We start from the raw sequence: 17,467 nt of genomic DNA on the forward strand, positions 1-17,467 counted from the left end.
ATCGCATGATTGGAACCCCGACTGAGACGATCACATCCCGGATGCCACTTCCGTGTCGCCGTCCTGGGCTTCGTCTGTGAGCTCCTTGCACACGGGAAGCTGGACATCGGAACGAGTAATATTTCCAGTAATCGAGAGACGGGACACAGTAGTGCGGACCTAGCACATGTTAGCATGGTCGACGTTGGCTGTTGTCACTGCCCGATATTGCATGGTGCAGACGCGGTTGGTAGTGGCTTGGAATGTCTACTGTCGCTCTAGTATAAACTCAAATAGCCTGGCGTAATTTTCCTTGAATCGGCCGAACACATGTTGCGATGCCATCACAGTAAGCTTCTCAGGAACAAATGTATTACCGACTGCGATCCCACGTGGTTGGGGAAAAGCCATGGTAGGAATTTCGAAGGTGTCGGTGAGACAACACAAACGTTGATCAAACCCACATGTAGATAATAACAGGGTATAACAATATCAGACGTTGGGCACGGGTTGACATTGACATCTCTCAGAAGCTTGTAACGTTTCAGACGAAGTGATGCTAGAGAAAATAAGTTGCGGATAGATCAGAGCTCCGCGCATCTTTTCCTGCAGCGGGATGATTCCCTCCGAGCCGTCTTTAAGGTTCAGGTGGATGCAGGCGCAACGTCTCGGTGATGATAGCGGTGAGATGAGGGGTGTTCTAGAATCCCCCCTAAGCGAACCAACTGTCTGGATCTGCCCACGGAAAGAGCTCCGTACGCAGCTTGACTGGACGTGTGCTCCGTGCATCTCGGGAGGTTCAGACGAACGTGAGGGTCGATGGATACCTGTCACTGCCAGTAAGTCTCTAGCTTGCAATGGGTGATCGAAGCATGGCGGCAAGCAACAATGGCGTGTTCATTGTTCCATCACTCGCAAGAGGCAGCGTCGCTTAGACCCCTGCAAGTTAGAGAGATATTCACTAAAGTTTAACAGACGAAGCGGCGCTTACTTTGAACATGCAGTGGTCTTCGCGGCTGACAGTCGCTCCCGAAGAAGACAGCACAGTATTTATCCATTCAACTGGGTCTGCCGTGCGTCTGATTGTCCGTATTGGTAGTGCATCACTGTGCGTTGCAGCGCTGATCGAATTTATGTCGATCTCGACGGAGTTTACCACAGCGGCAAGTGCGTCCGGGTCGTTTTCGTCCATAGCTGCCATGAGTGCGAGTGCCCAATGTGCTGCATTAGTAGCGGGAAGTCTTTACAAGGATTAACATATCCCCTCGCTTTTCGGGTCGAAGTTTTACCCATCCATCGAGATCAACGTAATTGACAGGATTAGTTGATCGATCTTATTGCGTTATGATATATGACGCCAATCGGATCGCAAAGCGGCAACCCAAAGCTAGATTTCACGGGGAATAGTTCAGACGCTAGAATGAGTTCGTCCAGCGTCCTGAAAGGAGTTGAGAGAACTATACTAGTTAGTGTGTAACACTTATGCGTACCCTGCGCTAGTATGTACCCTGAGGGGTAAGGATCTTTGCAAATTCAAAACTCAGGTAAGCTGAATCGAGATTTTACGAGTAATGTCTCACGATAGCTCTACTACCTCACTAGAAGCACTAGAGTTGGCATCTATTCTCGGCAGATGGATGTACCAAGCCTAACAAACTTGCCGTCACTTTTTGAGGCTGTTGTCCTTGTTCACAATACGTCGCGACAACGGGAAAGCTGTCGTTTGGGATCACGAACTTGTTGACAGGGTTTTGATAGAGAGACATCTTCCTGCACTCCTTTCACACACTTCTAAACCCCTTATGATCCTAGATCCCCAAGGAGGATTTTGCCCCACCGAAATGTGGGTCTGCTGTCACTGCGGCTTGGTTGCCCACGTTTTGCTAGCGTAGATGTCCGGGGCAAGCACTCGGTTTGCCGACGAACCCGGAACTAACGCCCGTGAATAGCGCGCGTCAAGTTTGGTCAGCATTACAAACTTTATGACTTGCTATGATTATCAGGGCTGAACTCTGGGGTGCCCGTTGACATTTTGGCTGTGCTTTGAGATTTCCGTCACTGCGACATGTGGTGTTTTGGTGGCGTATCTGGCGATGATTTGCGTGGTGTTGTGGTGTCATGTATCGGACTTGATTCCGGTTGGGCTTTTCTACAAACGGAGCAGGCATGATCAGCTCCGACATGGGATAGGGATAATGTTGACATGCTATCACTAGAGCAGGATCGACATAGGGGATGTCAGGGACAGAGTCGTGGGCAGCTGGTAGATATGATGCCATGTCGTGTCCCAAAATTCTTTGTCTCTAGTTACTAATATTCTTCTTAATTCCTAGTGATTTTTATTTCAACGCAGTTCTCATTTCTCCGCCTCCTAACACCGTTCCCCCACCTGTTACTCCCGCGGTCCCGCACGATTAAGTTCGCAGATCCGTTGCTAAGGTAGACCAAGTGGAATACGAACAGTTCGCCTGAAAGAATGGAAGACCGAAGTGGGCAGGTTATAGCCGTGGCTGTCGTATTTTTCATCTTGACTTGGATTACTGTTGGCCTTCGATGCTACGTTAGGTCAGACACCTCGGCTTCCTCACTCTATCGAGCAATCCTCTAACACAATTTATAGAACCTTTTTGGTGAAAGGGTTTGGTTTAGATGACAAGATCATGGTCCTCACTCTCTTGGTCTTCACAGCGTATATGTCATGTCAACTTGGCGGCGCAGCCTATGGTACCGGTCAACATCGATCAGCGATTACGGATGAAAACGCTGAAATCGCCCTTCGCTACTGGTTCTTCTGCGAAATCTTCTATACCATATCAACTTCCATCCTCAAGATCTCGGTTGGTTTCTTCATGCTACGCATCACGACAAGTCCAATTCACGTATGGATTATTCGGACGATCATGATTGTCTCTGGCATAGTAGGGTCTGGATATACCTTTCTAGTCCTGTTCCAGTGCAAGCCTATCTCCTTCTGGTGGAACCTGAGCCCTGACGCTGCTGGCTATTGCCTCTCCACGACACTGGTTACGAATTTTACGTATGTGGTCTCGGCACTGAATTCGTTCGCCGACTGGACCTTTGGCATTCTACCCATTTTCATTGTCAAAGACCTGCAGATGAAGAGACGTGTGAAGGTAGTCGTCGCCTCAGTTATTGCGTTAGCAGCGATGTAAGTAGCATACCCACTTCTGAAAGCCCTGTTGTTTGCACAGTTGCTTCGAGTTTGTCTACTTTCTGCATAGATTCTAACATTCATAAACAGTGGTTCAACAGCAACATTGATTCGCTTACCCTATACGTCAAGCCTGACTGGAATAAAGGGCGACTTCCTCTATCGAACAACCGACTTCGCAATCTGGACCACAGTGGAAGTAGGCGTAGGCATAACGGCCGGCTGCATCGCGACCCTTAGACCACTCTTCAAGGCCGCTCTAGGATCAAGTAGTGGTGGTAACCAGTCCTCAGGAATGCCGTGGAGTAAGGCATCAAGAAGCAAACTACGAGACACCTTCGGACAGACACTCGACGAACTCAGGCCAGCGGCTGTGAAGTCGGTCACAACGACGACAGTGACCGGCGGGAGAGTGAGCAGTGACTCGGACGAGGAAATCTTTTTGGGCACAGGCATGGCGTCAGACAAAAAGTGGAAATCCGGAATAAACAAGAGTGTGACGACGACAGTTGTAGAGGAACACTCAGCGAGTCGATTAGCTGGAGGAGGGCCCAGTCAGACGAAAAGCAGAGAACGGAGCTGCAGTTCGGGGCAATTGAGTGATTCTACTCTTGATGACGGGGAAAGTGTGAAACCGACAGAGGTGCACGAACGCTTCTGAGCAGACCTTGTCTGAATGTGTCCACGCCACCTATCTGTAGACGAATATTCGGCAAGCTTGCCGGCAAAAATGAAGACTTAATAGCGGCTTATATAAGGCTCGCAGCATTCCATCGTGGACGACAACATGTCTGTATGAGACTAGGGTACGTTTCACAATTGAAAACGTAGTCAGAGTACAGCTACTTCGCCGCTGTTTTTTCATGTCGCAAGATCGCGTGCAGAAAATTCAGGTATCACGGCCAGGTAGTTGGCTGACTCGAACCGTGATCGGAACGAACCCTCCGCTCTAACTACGCTTCGATGCCGACTCCGTTGCTGAAGACAAAGTAAGCAGCGAGAGCAAGGATGGACCCATCACCTACCCACGTTGCACGTTGCAGGCACTCACGGCAAATGGAAACAAATGCCTCGCCGGCGATATGGATCCGCTGAACATCAATTCCTCCTCAAGGACAACAACAGAGGAAAGACGACGACGACACGTCAACGTTGCTCGGTTTCGACAGCTAAGTCTTGACTCTTCGTCCAAAACTACACCTCGTGTTATCTGCTCCATAGTCCGAGCACTTCTGCCTGAGTCATGGGCTATAATATCCGACAATGGTGGGGCAAGAGTAAGCATCTTGTGGTATGGCGTCGGCAATCGGTACGAGACGCGCGTCATGAGAGTATGAAAACCCCCAAGCGCGGGACAGGACTACGGTAGATAAATGGAGATCATTGTACATATGTGAAGGGAAGGATTGATACGTCCGAGATGAAACCCGATTTGACGAGACTGAGGGACTGGTATATATCTGCAGTGTCGTATAGGCAGATCACTGTAATACCCTATTCAAATAAAGATTTTACTCTACTGTGTTACGTTGAAACCCCATAACTACGTCTCTATGTCCCCCAAACCTGTCATCATAACACATGTAACTAAACTCTACAGTTCGTGAAAGTGACAACACGTGGTAAATGATGTGTGCGTCCATAGTGTACTATATAATGGCAGAGTTATTCCAATAGCTACTGCCAGCTCATCATATTTAATTCGGGCTGGCACATGTCAAAACCCAGCAAAGCATCGCTTGACATATTAGAATATAAATCGGCCCACGGTAGTCCGAAGTTGATCATATTTGGATCGCCGAAACCCGTCGGATTCATCATCTGCGAGTCGGTCAACTCCACTGCAGAATCTCCTGGGGACGGTTGCAATCCGATACTCGACGACGATGATCCCATGGTTTGCCTTATGGATACCACGACCCTTGGCAGTACCAACTCCCGTCCAGATTGTCTAAGTACCGCCTCCCTCGCATCCCAAGCCTGTAGGATAAGTTTGGCGAAGATTTTGAAGAAGGGGCTATCAGTCGTCAGTGGCATGAAGCGGGCATCATGGTTATCGCTCATAGCCTCCCAAGCACGTTCCGACAACTCGTTCGCCGGTCGTCTTCTCAAATCATACGCGAGATGAACATATGATAGGCCAGGGAAATGATTACCCATGAACCAGTGAAAGCCTTTCATAAGCGGTGAGATCATGATCTTGGTGTCACACTCTAGGGCGTCCAGTGCGTGAGATAGCGCTATGTTACGTTCTGCGTCTCCTCCCAGCCCTTTGTGACCCGGAGAGTTGAAGTACGAAGACAGATGTTTCAGAAGCCCGAATTTGGCGAGGAAAGACCGTGCTGTCCAAATGGTCATATAATGTAGCGGATTACTTTGGCTACAGAACTTCAGATATTTGTTTTCCATGGTCGCCTCTACCATGCCTAGCTCGGTGTCCTTGGCCAGAACTTTCAGAGCCGGCGCAGCGAAGTCAAGGTGAAACGCAGCATGACGAACAAAATCAGCAAGTTCACTGCATACTACAGCAAATAGAGCGTCGGTGGATTTACTCTGTACCGGCGGCTCCTTCATCTCAGGCCAGAGATCAGAGTCGTTTACATTGAGCGGTACATTGCAATCCCAGATAGGGGTCAATGTCGCAACATGTCCATCGGCCTTCTCGGCCGTGCGCGTGTCGAAAATTGTGAGCGACCACCACAACCGACGTCGCATTTCGGCCTCGAAGATGCTGTGTTTGGACAGACGGGTTTCGTTTTCGATGCCCATACGTTGTGCGATACGGATTGCGACGCCGAGCATGGAGGAAAGCGAACGAGGGACCGTGCTAGACCGCACCGAGACGAGATAGAGGTATAACGCGGTCAAGCAGTCGAGGTCGTCAGTCCGCAGGAAGTTCGCATTTGAAAGGGCTTGCTGACAGCCGAAGGAATATGTTGTCAGGAGATGTTCTTGTGACGAGCCAAACATAGCCTGACAGTCACCTGCATCGAGGCTGAGGACCGCAAGGCAGTAGATACTAAACATGAGCGCCTCAAGATTTGCGTCTATGATCGTGAGGTTACCGGTGGCACTGACGACACGTGGCTGTAATGTGGGAATATGCGTAACTTTTAGAAGTGGGTTGACGTTGTCAAGATACACCTGCCAGAGTCGGAAAATTTGAGCAGGACTAGGATGAAGCGTAACGAGATCGACAGCGGCTTTGCGTGAACCAAAGAATAGGCGGTCATCGTCGTGGCTGAACTGATCCCAAGCTCTCCTGACCATAAATTCCTGTGTGCGAACGCCTTCATGAGAAGAACTACTACTGTCATCGATGCCTTCACTCATGGCTTGCCAAATACTCTTGGCTTCGTAGTCCGGCTCAGACGTGGCCATCGAAGAGGGAGGAGATGCCATATCTGGATGAGCTGGGTGATGGCCTGTAGTCGCTTGGGAAGACTCATTTTCAGCAGTTGTATCAGTAGGTAGCGATTCGAGATCAATGTTGTTCTGACGGAGTAAGTCTTCGTATCGGTGGAGACGATGTAGCAGTTCTCGTTCAGGTAACACGCGTCTTTGTCGACGTGGGGTCAATGTTGCAGGAATACATTGGACGTGCGTTTTGACGCAGTTCTCGCAGGGGAACTTCCGATCGCACTTGACTTTACGTTGTTGACAGAGTACGCATGCCAATACCCGCTGTAGCTTCGAGGGATGGCTAAATGACGCAGGCGCAGGTGTCGCCATAATCGCAGCTTCGGAAACTTTCCGATGAGATTCCGTATACTATGCGTAGATTTCGGGCTTTGAAGTGTGTGAGAAACATCTCCAAGGGTCAGTGAGACGGGATGGTGATGAGCTCGGGGCGGATGATGGAGATCAAACTAGCACCGAATTTGGCAATAGGCTAACCATGTTTCGGGGGCCCGTAAGTCCGTAAAACTTACGGGTCCGCGTCCCTACAGAACGCAGCATACATCGCACCCGAATCTCATACTTCAACATTCAAACGCAGAATGACGGTATGTATATAAAGCACTGCTCACTCCGCTTCTTCCTGGCACAAACATCGCTGACCATGTCTTCCACAGCCCCAACACACTCCGCAGAAAATGCGTCTGCTCAGCCTATCAACGAGTACGAAGACGCCGAAAAGAATTTCAAGCCCAAGTCCATCAATTTTTGGACAGTCTTAGTTGGCATGTACATGTCATTTTTCCTGGTCGCGCTGGTGCGTTTGCCTACGCCTATCTGCTGTAGCACTTGACTTACACATCTACAGGACCGCCTAATAATTGCAACTGCCATCCCCACTATCACCGCCGAATTCGATTCTATCCAAGACATCGGCTGGTATGGCAGCGCATACATGCTGACCGCTGCTTGCTTCTTTCCCATCTTTGGTCGCGTCTACCAGCTCTACTTAACAAAGCATGTCTTCCTCGTCTCAATTATCATCTTCGAGACTGGATCTGCGCTTTGTGGCGGTGCTCCCAATTCGACAGCATTCATCGTTGGACGCGCCATCGCAGGGCTTGGCTCCGCTGGAATCTTTTCCGGTGCTACCTTAATCATCCTCCCGCTTGTACCGCTCCGCAAACGGCCCATCTTCACAAGCTTGTTCGGGTTAGCTTTTGGTGTCTCGTCGGTACTTGGGCCCATCGTTGGCGGCGCCTTGACTGATTCTGTGTATGTTGCATCGTTCTTTGAGAGATTCGCGTGCTAACTTCTACCCTTTTAGATCTTGGCGATGGTGTTTCTACATTAATCTGCCTGTGGGCGGCTTCTCCTTCATCGTCGTATTCCTCTTGCTCAAAGTTGAATCACCAAAACGCACAAAGCTTTCTTTACTATCCCAGTTTCAACGCCTTGATCCTGTTGGAGCATCCTTCTTCATGCCATCCATGGTGTGTCTTGTTCTCGCACTGCAATGGGGAGGCTCCACAGATGCATGGGACGCGCCCAAAATCATCGGTCTTCTTGTCACCTTCGCTGTCCTCTTTGTCGCATTCATCATCGTGGAGGTGATGATGCCAGAAACTGCCATGGCACCCACTCGAATCGTGTTCAACCGTTCAGTTGCGGGAAGCATGTCATTCATGTTTTTCGTCTCAGGCAGCATGATGTCCGCCATTTACTACTTGACTATCTGGTTTCAAACAGTCAAAGGCAGCTCGGCAACCCATGCAGGCATCCACACGCTCCCTCTGCTACTGTCCATGATCATCTTCGGCATCGTGGCCGCAGTGTTTACACAAAAAGTCGGATACTACGTTCCGGCTATGCTGGTATCCCCTGTTCTTAGCGCTATCGGTGCTGGGTTGCTATCAACTCTTTCGCCGGACTCAAATCATAGTCGCTGGATGGGATATCAGGTACTCTACGGTATTGGGCTCGGCTGCGGGATGCAGACCTCCACTCTGGTTGTACAGACCGTCTTACCACGAGGCGACGTACCTATCGGCATGGCCCTTATGTTCTTCATGCAGCAGCTCGGCGGCGCGATCTTCATCGCTGTCGGCCAAAACATCTTCGCAAGCGAGCTTGTTGATAGGCTCTCGGGCGTCGCAGGTCTCGATACGGCAAAAATCATCAACAGTGGCGCCACCGATCTACACAAGATTGTGCCATTAAGCCAGATCGGTACCGTCATTGATGCATATAACTATGCATTGACCCGAGTATTTATCTTAGCTGCTGCACTTAGTGCATGTATGATCATTGGTGCACTGGCAGTGGAATGGAGGAGTATCAAGGGTGCCAAAGGGGGGACTGCGAAAGGCACGGAGATAAATGTAGAAGAAGGCAATGTCGAGGCTAAGGTGTAAGTATCAACAAGGGTATCAAAGATTAAACAATATTCCTGTAGGGTCTGTAGTCTGGTAGATAGCGTTATCGGTGTTACAAACTATATTATGTCCATTTTGCCGTCTTGCTGTTCCTGAATCTTCAACCACTTGAATGGTCTTGTTCACAAGTTCGGCCTGATTTGGGCAAGCATAGTGCTTCTACACTAAAAGTTTATGAACTACAAACGAAGCGGGTAAGGCTGATCCTGATGGTTCTTGAAGCGCATATTTGTAGCTGTCATATTGTTGTAAGGTTTTACTGCAGCTTGAGATCAGCCCTAATACTTGATCGAAAAGGAGGACTGCACTCTCGACCTAATGTTAGATGATATCCTAACGATTGTTGCCTTGACCAACGCTATTGGTGGGATCTATCTTCGAGACTATTATGAATACATGGGCAGAGGGCTCATAGTTCATAAACGTCGGCAAAGCAAAAGTATGCGCTAAACGTTGCAATTCTGGAAGGTCCTTAGTGATTAGGAGTCATGCCAAAGCCCTCGAGAAGGCCTCAACAGACATGTGGTTCTTCGATGCCATCTGCCAGTAATCTGAAATATACCCTGGAGAGAAAATTACCAAAAGTATTCCTCCGATTGATGATTTCCTAGCCTAAAATATCCGGGTTACTATGTTTGTACCCGTAAGGCCATGCATAATGTATCTTCACGATAATGCGAATCTGCTACTTTTATTGTTGTAAACACGGCCAGTTTTGATTGATGTTAGTGGTCAGACTTCAGTGCATGCTTAGAAGAGTGGACAGAAGTTTCCAGAAATATAAGGACCAAGTGGAACAGTACGGCCAAGATCACTACCTAGATCGTTAAGTGAAGTTTGGAGGGTATTGCGGTGGCATTGGAAATCACGAAGCCACTGACCAAAAAGTGTGGGAAGCGAAAATATGTATTATATTTGATGGTGCTGCAAGCGTGTGATCGATTCGTTAAGTACATACAAGTAAAATAGAAGTAAACTTCATCTACAGAGCCTTGTTTCTTCGTAATTTATCTTCCTCCAGACCCCTTGTTCGGATAATACGGCCACAAAAAACATGACAACATTTCCGACCAAGTGGTAGTACCGACGTTGCGCTTAGGCAAGACCAGCGACCTGAATAGCAAACGCTGCCGCCGCATCAGCAACCTTGCCGTAGTCGGTGTGGCCTCCAGTGGCGCCGCCATCACCACCTCCACCGCAGACCTGATCGCTGGTACCACAGAATTGCTTAACTTTGCTGGATGGAAGACTGCCAACAGCCTGAGTCTTCATTGGGTCGCCGAACAGCACGGCACCGACAACTTGAGACGCGGAGAGACCGTTCTTGAAAGCATTGTGAACCACCATGCCGCCCTGACTGTAGCCAGAAACAACGACCTTAGTCTTGGGGCACTGCTTAAGAGCAGTTGCGACAAGCTGTGCCATCTTGGGACCACCATCTGCGCCCTGGTTGGAGTTTCCCTAATGCGTTGTTAGCATACCTCTCTGGTGACTGTGCAAGGATGTTACTCACTGCAGAAGAGGCCGGGTAATCGACACCCTGAATGGTGACCCTGCTAGCGCCCAGCTTCGTCCTCAAGGACTTGAACATGGGTGGACCAGCGACGTATCCCACGTTACCCTGCTCTCCAGTTCCACGGGCGAAGATGACGGTGATATCGGTGCAGCAGTTGTTGTTTGTCACGCCGTTCTCGGTGGTTCCTCCTCCGCTACCCTGGGCAGTGCAGCTGGTGCCAGTGGTTTGGGCATACGGAAGAGCGTTACTCAGGCCGGCCAGGGCAACAATGATTCCAGTGGTGTACTTCATCTTGCAAGTGTTGACTTTGAAAGTGAAAGCCTAGATGTTGGATGGCGAAAGGATAATCGGAAACGTAAGTATGAGTGTACAGCACAGCGAGAGTCGAAGAGAGCGAGTGAAGGTAGAAGATGAAAGACAGAATGCGATGAAGATATCTCCATGTTGGCGATGTGCCTTTGGATATTTATATCTGGCAGTCTCGTCTGCTCCTCGGCAAACTTTCCAACGAGAGGATTCGGTGGCGCAAAAATGAGACTAAGTGAGTTTCGAAGTAGGATAGTATTGGTCCCTTCGAAAACAGTTTCCCTGTATTAAAAGGTGTAGTACAAGGGAATCATAGAAGTGGTTCTTCCTGTAACCCTCACTAACTCCCTGTTCACATGCACGGTCCAAGTGGGTCCATGTCTAGACCTCAGAGATCAGTCTCAGGGGCGGGGAGATGTGCCGGAAGCTTGGCGATCATCGTTCATGATGTCCTCCGATTCCTAATTGTGGAGTTCGCGTTGCCTTTGTACGTTGTCATGGGTTGCCGGGTTCATGGCGACGATGTGGCAACCACAAACGCAGACGAGTAGTGCGTTTCAAGACATCTTGATAGACTACAATGTGGAACCCCTTAGCAACTTCTGCAAACAATCCGAGGTTAACATTGTCTTCTGCTCTGAACGCCCCTTTCTCGCCGCCATCACGTTTATACAAGGTTGGCAGGACCTGATGGCAGTAACAATCTTAACTTGATTTACAATGGAGGATTCCAACGGCCAAGACCCCGCTCCACTACGATTTAAAGTTCTTGCCTTGGCGTGCTTATACTTAGCTTGTCCAGTAATCACCACCATAGCGTCTTTGAACGGATATCTTTAGATTGGCCAGAAGTCAACTCGATGCTTAGAGTTCATAGCGGTCAAGCCTGTCACTATCTGGAAATTTACCTTCTCTAAACTTCCAGCGCTTCGGTGTGGTTGACATGAGATTTTACACAAAACTTTTGACGAGTGATGTTCGTTCATGGCTCGGTAAACTGCCGACTTTCTTAGCGGACGGGGAAGTTCGGGGAAAGATGTATCAGGTCCCGCTAGTTTGTATGGTCGAGTTATTTCCAGAAGTGGGAAGGCTGCGGCTTGGCCAAAAACTGAGGAGTGAGACAGTGGCTTTTGGAAGATGGAGTAGAGGACTAGTTAGGACCCTAGCCTCCCATCTAGGGCAAGATGCCGACTTGGACCGAAAATATGTGCAGTAGGTGTTGCAGCAAAACTTTAATTCATCAAGGAGGCAACTTCTTACAACGCTAGTCTGACTCGTTCGAACGCAATGTTCTGCCTGCATTGATTAGCCTGTCCCCATGATTAATCGGTGCATCAACGTGTCATTACAACAATATCAGCTAACCATCGATGAATAGCCTTGAGGACAGTCAGAAAGCACTTACATCATGCAGACGTACGAGTCTCCAAGACAGTCATCTTTCACTTTCAAACCTCTAACTCTCTTCAATTGATCTTGGTAACATTCATTGCCTGTACCCATGGCTTCCAGAACTCTTGAATCCCCTTCTCATAGTTCCATCCAGTCCAATCGTAGTTCGTCATACCCCAAGTATCGGGGAACCCTTGCACACCTGACCTGATTCTGTATGAGCCAGCGATCGACCACATCATCCAGCTGACATCATTATCGATAGTGTATTCCCTCAAGCAGTTCTGCAGTGTGTTGTTGAACAGCGTTTCATCCTGTGCACTCCCAAACTCGCTGATGATAACAGGCGTCTCGCGTACCGCCTTGGGACAATCATTCGTAACATTGCATGCTGGCGGTGCATCTATACCCAGAGCATTAAACCCGTTGCGGTAGAAGTTTGCTTTGACGATATCGCATGTACCAGTGTCAAGATCCTCACTCATGCTGTACAGGTGGATCTCCCAGACGATTTTGTCGGCCCACGCGTGATCTTCGAGACTGAAGTACTCCGGCTCGCGTCGATGAGCGTCGCGAATTGCAGTGCATTTGTAACACGGGGCGGTGAGGATGTTCTTCCCGCTCGTCAAAGCAGAAAGGTCTTGACCGTATTGCATACCAGACCAGATGATCAGCATGTCAGGATTAGCTGCGTGGATCGCGTCAGCGCCAGCGGTCATGTTTCCGACGAGCGTCTGCCAGTTGTAATATAGATCTGTGATGTTCCAGGACTCGCGGAGTTCATTGCGGAGAGACATGCTAACGATGTTTGGGTGATCCTTCGCCCAGTTTGCAACATAGGCGAGGCCACGGCGCCAATCTGACGCATTGAAATTTAGGTCATCGAACCAGGAATTTCCATCGATATGCGAACAACACCACTGAGATTTGCCAACATGAACGTCTGGGGTGATGAAAACACCTTTGGTAGCAGCAATGCGGGCGATGTCCGACCAGATTTCGAACCGTGTGGTTTGAGTGGTCCAACCGGGATTCTTCTCGATGATTTCGTTTGTAACTTTGGTGCCATTCACATATCCAAGGGCGTTAATCATGGCGACCTCAAGAGGTACGTCTATTCCATTCCTGTCGTAAACTTGATCAATCATCTCAATGGCGTACCCCATGCGAATATAATTGAACCCGACGCCTGCAATGTCGTCGAGGATATCTTCTGCAGATGCCCATTCCAGACCCTCGGGGATCATTGTTTCACCTGCTCGCGACAGTAAGTCCAAATGCAGATATTGACTATTGTTACGCATGACATACCACTCATGGGCCAATTGACACCTGCCCAAGTAACCTTCTCGCCTCGGCCATCAATTATATCCCTCCCGCGCGTGCTGTATGGGCCATTGAAGGAGGTCCCGTTGTCGGCTTGCCTGCGCAGGTTGTATCGAAAGTGAGAGTCACTTGCAGATTCTGGCACATATGCGGCCGATACGGCGGCGCCTGCAATAGCCGAAGTCAGCAAGATCTTTGGTCCTAGCATGTCGAAAACAAAGTGTGGATACTTCGGATGCTGAGCAAAGAACCGGGCGAGGTACCAACCTTTTAAAGCTTGTCAAGCACCCATGCGGACTTCAACGGCTTGAAAGCATCCTTCCTCGACTGAGGCAGCGAGCTGTTGATCATGATCACAAACTGCCGGAACATCGGATGATTGCTGTCCGAGCAGCACTGGTTCTGGTAACAATCGACATTGCGTCCATGTAGTGTGGGGAACGCTACGAGGTTCCGCACCCCAGTATTTTCGGAGAACGGCGCGCTAGACCTTTTTGAGATGCATGACAGGGGTGGATGCTTTACCCTTTGCGGATTAGAAGTTCAGATTGCCGATTGACCCCACAGATGCCCAACTCGTTCATCGTCTGGTGTTTCGGCAATACGATGTATATGACCACAATGTACACATGACGTGAGCCAAGCTGACTACAGTATTTCCATTTCAGTTACAGATTTTCTATACAGCCCATGGTGTCCTAGACTAGACTATCTAATTTCGAGCTGCAGTAACGACATCTCCCATCCTGGCCACTTTCCACCTTCGTTCACAGAGTGACTACGCATCCATGACCCCATTTGTTCTCGAGTTTCAGCATCCGCCGCATTCGCAGCGGTTGTCTCTGTAGTCCGGTTAGTACTCTGGCCCTTGTTCTCATCTACACGACTCTAATAGTCTTTTTGAGGAAATGGAACGACGTACCCAAAAACTGAAGGTCCGCAAAACGGGTTTCTGCATGGAGCACAGAAGCTCCTGCAGTCGTTGTTACTGCCACAAGTTGGGGCTGATTGTTGAGGCACGGGTGCCGGTGCCGGCGCTGCAATGGCTACGGCCATGAGAGAGAAGAGAGCAACAATGCTGAGCTGCATAATGGATGGATTCGACGTTTGGATGTTTGAGAGGCAAGATTGGAAAGTGTGTTGTTGAAGAAAGGGTAGTGGATGGATTGGTGAGTAAAACGACAAGAGAGTAACAACAGCCATTATATATGTCGTCTACTTGATCCTTGGCGTGAATAGTCCTGATATTTCTCGGTCCAAGATACACGGTGATTGACAAGTTCTGGAAGGACCGAAGACGAACTTTCCCCTGAGAATGCTGTAGTCGCCAAGGCTCCGAAATATCTTCATACAAACTGCTTTTCTGCTAGAGGCACAGGTAGAACATTAAACATGGTCGGCCCTTTACTGCCGTGCCAAGGCAATATTCGCGGCAAAATCTTTATAAATCCACGGTTCTATATCGGCTTCATTAAAGCAGCGTTACGTCAACATCAAAGCGTCCTATTTCAGCAATCGACATATTACGCTGTACCTTTTCATGCTCTCACAAAGCAGGAACAAATGGGCTTACAAGAGGAAAATCAAAGTCATATTCAGTCCATACGTTTTCCAACAGCCAGTACCCTGACTCAATTCATGTGGCCTACTGAGTATACTGAGGATACTACTTTGGATCCAATATTCCATTGAATGAGACTACCTGCCATCAAAAAAGGTTGAGGAAACACACCGTCCGAGAACTCCTTGTCGCCCCAATAATAGAAAAGCCTAACGTACACTCGCGTTGATTGGAACTTTCTACGTCCACACCAAGATCTATGCACATCTTGATAGACTCCCTGGTCTTCTCGCCCCCCATCCCAGATGCCCAAAGCACCAGCTTGACGAGCTAATCAGTTTTGAAACAAACTTCTAGCAACTCTTTAAGAATAACAGCAAATAGCTTTTGCTTTTCTGTCTTGAACTCCAAGATGACATACACTTTGTTACAATCACCATGGTAGTTCAAATAAGGGAAGTGCTTGGAATATAGCTGCAAGGTATGCTGCTCTGTTACTCTCCTCTTGGCTAGTGTATATATCCATTCCTGGAAATAATACGCATGCAGAATCACATGTTACAATCATAGAACTAAGACTAGGCTCGGGGATCTCTTGACCGATACTATTCTGATAGTAACGATGTTTCTTGATAGATACGGCCACTTGTATGTATTACTGAGCTTTAGTGTGAAAGGTTGAAGAAATAGTATGTATGGTATATGGGATAAGGCTTCTACTCGTAAGGATACAGTAAGGTATATTGACTGGGAACGATGTCATGTTATTAGGGCTTGGGAGCTTAGGTTATTGTTATACTCATTCAAAAAGATTAACGTAAATAGATCTAGAGCCTTTTTATCAAAAGACATTTCATTCAATGACTGACTATGCGGGTCAGTCAACTAACTAAGACACATCAATCCCTGACTATTGCACTTATTTCGAAATACTTAGCAGGCCGACAAGGTCGTCTGTCCCTTGCAGTTCGCGGTCGTGGAAACCTTGGTGCTGTCGCCATTTCCCTTCTCGACACCCTTGAACTCCTGGCAGACCTTCGACACGCTGGATCCGCAACTTCCAGAGATATTAGCTGTATCTCCGTAGTTCGAATTAATTCCAACCAGGTTGGAGACGCCCTTGGCTTTGACGTTCTGGATAACAACGTTGCGAGGTCCGCCGTTGTTGGTGCAGTCACCGCAGCCGCGGTAGAGCTTGCCCGCGTTGACGACAGTATAGTTCTTGATCGTGACTGTACCGCGGCCATTGTGTTGGACGACCTTGTCCTTAGCTTCCTGTGCACCTCCACCGTCAATCAATACCGAACCTAGCTTGGTTAGATTGTCTCATGATTATAACCAAATGTCGGGAGTATTACCTGTGCCCAGAGCCGAAATAGCATCTATGTCACCATTCGTCAGCTGCAAACCTCAACACCATGGTTCTTCAGTTACTCACCTTCGCAGACATCGCGGAACCATACGTTTTTTAGAGTACACGAAGCCTTGCAGTGGACTCCCTCCAGCTGATTGATTCCAATGATGACATTGCTCAAAGTTGCGCCGTCCTCGAGAATGAAGACGGCATTGTCGCTACCGGTGTCATCATCTGTGTTGCAGGCACGGCCACGGTCGTATTCCTTATTTCCCATGTCTTTCGAACCAGAGATGACGCTGGGAGATGCAAGAGACACAATCGATCCAACCCTAGTCGGGATGTTCAAGGTCTGACTAGCGCCAAGGCTGGACAAGGCCGCGCCAATAAGAGCATGCTCGAAACGCATTTTGATACGGGCTTTTGATGTCTTGAACGGGAAGAGTCGTGGTTGAATTGTAGATGAGAGAGTTAGATGTGCTGTTGTATTGAAATACGAACAGCACTCCTCCTGTTACTTATACCCCTCTGGACCTATACTCTATGATTATGGTCGTTCCAGTTCTCCTCAAGTTGTTCTACCCATAAACGCCTACTGCCATACGTATAGATCCCTTCATCTACTTCATAGTTCGGAGAATAAAAATCGCTTGGTGGAAGAAAAGCTTACAGCGTCCGGAAGTACAAGGCGTTCTTGGAAGACTCTTGGCTTACAGATACATTTCCACATCAGGTGTAACACCTCCTCGCCAAGAACTATATTCGAGACGGTCATGACAATGGTTCTTCTCGTTGGTCTAAAAGTGGGTCCACGCTATCGAGGGTGTAGGATGCATGTTGCCGATTGGTGGAGTACTGGTGCTTTACGGTGAGATAGTTTCTAAGATTCCCATTCTGGGCTTGCGAGTTACCGTTTATGCAAGTATCGAGAGTAGTATTGGCTTGTTTCTCATCTCCACGTTAAGCCTTTTCAACACAGTCCTGCCGATCTAATCAAATAACTCTATGCAGAGATGTGATTCGAAGA

The 17,467-nt window shown here is 48.6% G+C and overlaps 6 protein-coding genes across 6 annotated transcripts; 2 read left to right on the forward strand and 4 right to left on the reverse strand.

Annotated features, from left to right (window-relative positions):
- Positions 1–2,001: 2,001 nt before the first annotated feature.
- Positions 2,002–3,900, forward strand: P153DRAFT_434422 (uncharacterized protein). The gene is made up of 3 exons (XM_033673080.1): positions 2,002–2,544; positions 2,600–3,148; positions 3,242–3,900. Exons 1-3 carry the CDS (start codon positions 2,456–2,458, stop codon positions 3,810–3,812), a joined length of 1,209 nt encoding a protein of 402 aa, XP_033519730.1. The 5' UTR covers positions 2,002–2,455; the 3' UTR covers positions 3,813–3,900.
- A 735-nt stretch (positions 3,901–4,635) lies between these two features.
- On the reverse strand, positions 4,636–6,960 carry P153DRAFT_370014 (uncharacterized protein). The gene has a single exon (XM_033668920.1). It carries the CDS (start codon positions 6,881–6,883, stop codon positions 4,829–4,831), a length of 2,055 nt encoding a protein of 684 aa, XP_033519731.1. The 5' UTR covers positions 6,884–6,960; the 3' UTR covers positions 4,636–4,828.
- A 159-nt stretch (positions 6,961–7,119) lies between these two features.
- Positions 7,120–9,057, forward strand: P153DRAFT_400170 (MFS general substrate transporter). The gene is made up of 4 exons (XM_033671792.1): positions 7,120–7,158; positions 7,228–7,367; positions 7,419–7,825; positions 7,878–9,057. Exons 2-4 carry the CDS (start codon positions 7,338–7,340, stop codon positions 8,962–8,964), a joined length of 1,524 nt encoding a protein of 507 aa, XP_033519732.1. The 5' UTR covers positions 7,120–7,158; positions 7,228–7,337; the 3' UTR covers positions 8,965–9,057.
- Positions 9,058–10,067: 1,010 nt separating this feature from the next.
- On the reverse strand, positions 10,068–10,792 carry P153DRAFT_425768 (carbohydrate esterase family 5 protein; the record flags this gene model as incomplete). Its single annotated transcript, XM_033672565.1, has 3 exons — positions 10,068–10,446; positions 10,499–10,694; positions 10,737–10,792. The coding sequence occupies 3 exons, from the start codon at positions 10,790–10,792 to the stop codon at positions 10,081–10,083; spliced, it is 618 nt and encodes a 205-aa protein (XP_033519733.1). The 3' UTR covers positions 10,068–10,080.
- Positions 10,793–12,273: 1,481 nt separating this feature from the next.
- On the reverse strand, positions 12,274–13,733 carry P153DRAFT_360337 (glycoside hydrolase family 5 protein; the record flags this gene model as incomplete). The annotated part of the gene is made up of 2 exons (XM_033666913.1): positions 12,274–13,454; positions 13,511–13,733. The coding sequence occupies 2 exons, from the start codon at positions 13,731–13,733 to the stop codon at positions 12,274–12,276; spliced, it is 1,404 nt and encodes a 467-aa protein (XP_033519734.1).
- Positions 13,734–15,916: 2,183 nt separating this feature from the next.
- P153DRAFT_400173 (polysaccharide lyase family 3 protein) lies at positions 15,917–16,849 on the reverse strand (the record flags this gene model as incomplete). The annotated part of the gene is made up of 3 exons (XM_033671793.1): positions 15,917–16,393; positions 16,445–16,468; positions 16,525–16,849. The coding sequence occupies 3 exons, from the start codon at positions 16,847–16,849 to the stop codon at positions 16,020–16,022; spliced, it is 723 nt and encodes a 240-aa protein (XP_033519735.1). The 3' UTR covers positions 15,917–16,019.
- Between the last annotated feature and the right edge of the window lie 618 nt (positions 16,850–17,467).

Source organism: Dothidotthia symphoricarpi, assembly GCF_010015815.1.
Source record: "Dothidotthia symphoricarpi CBS 119687 unplaced genomic scaffold P153scaffold_20, whole genome shotgun sequence".
NCBI classification, from domain to species: Eukaryota; Fungi; Ascomycota; class Dothideomycetes; order Pleosporales; family Dothidotthiaceae; genus Dothidotthia; species Dothidotthia symphoricarpi.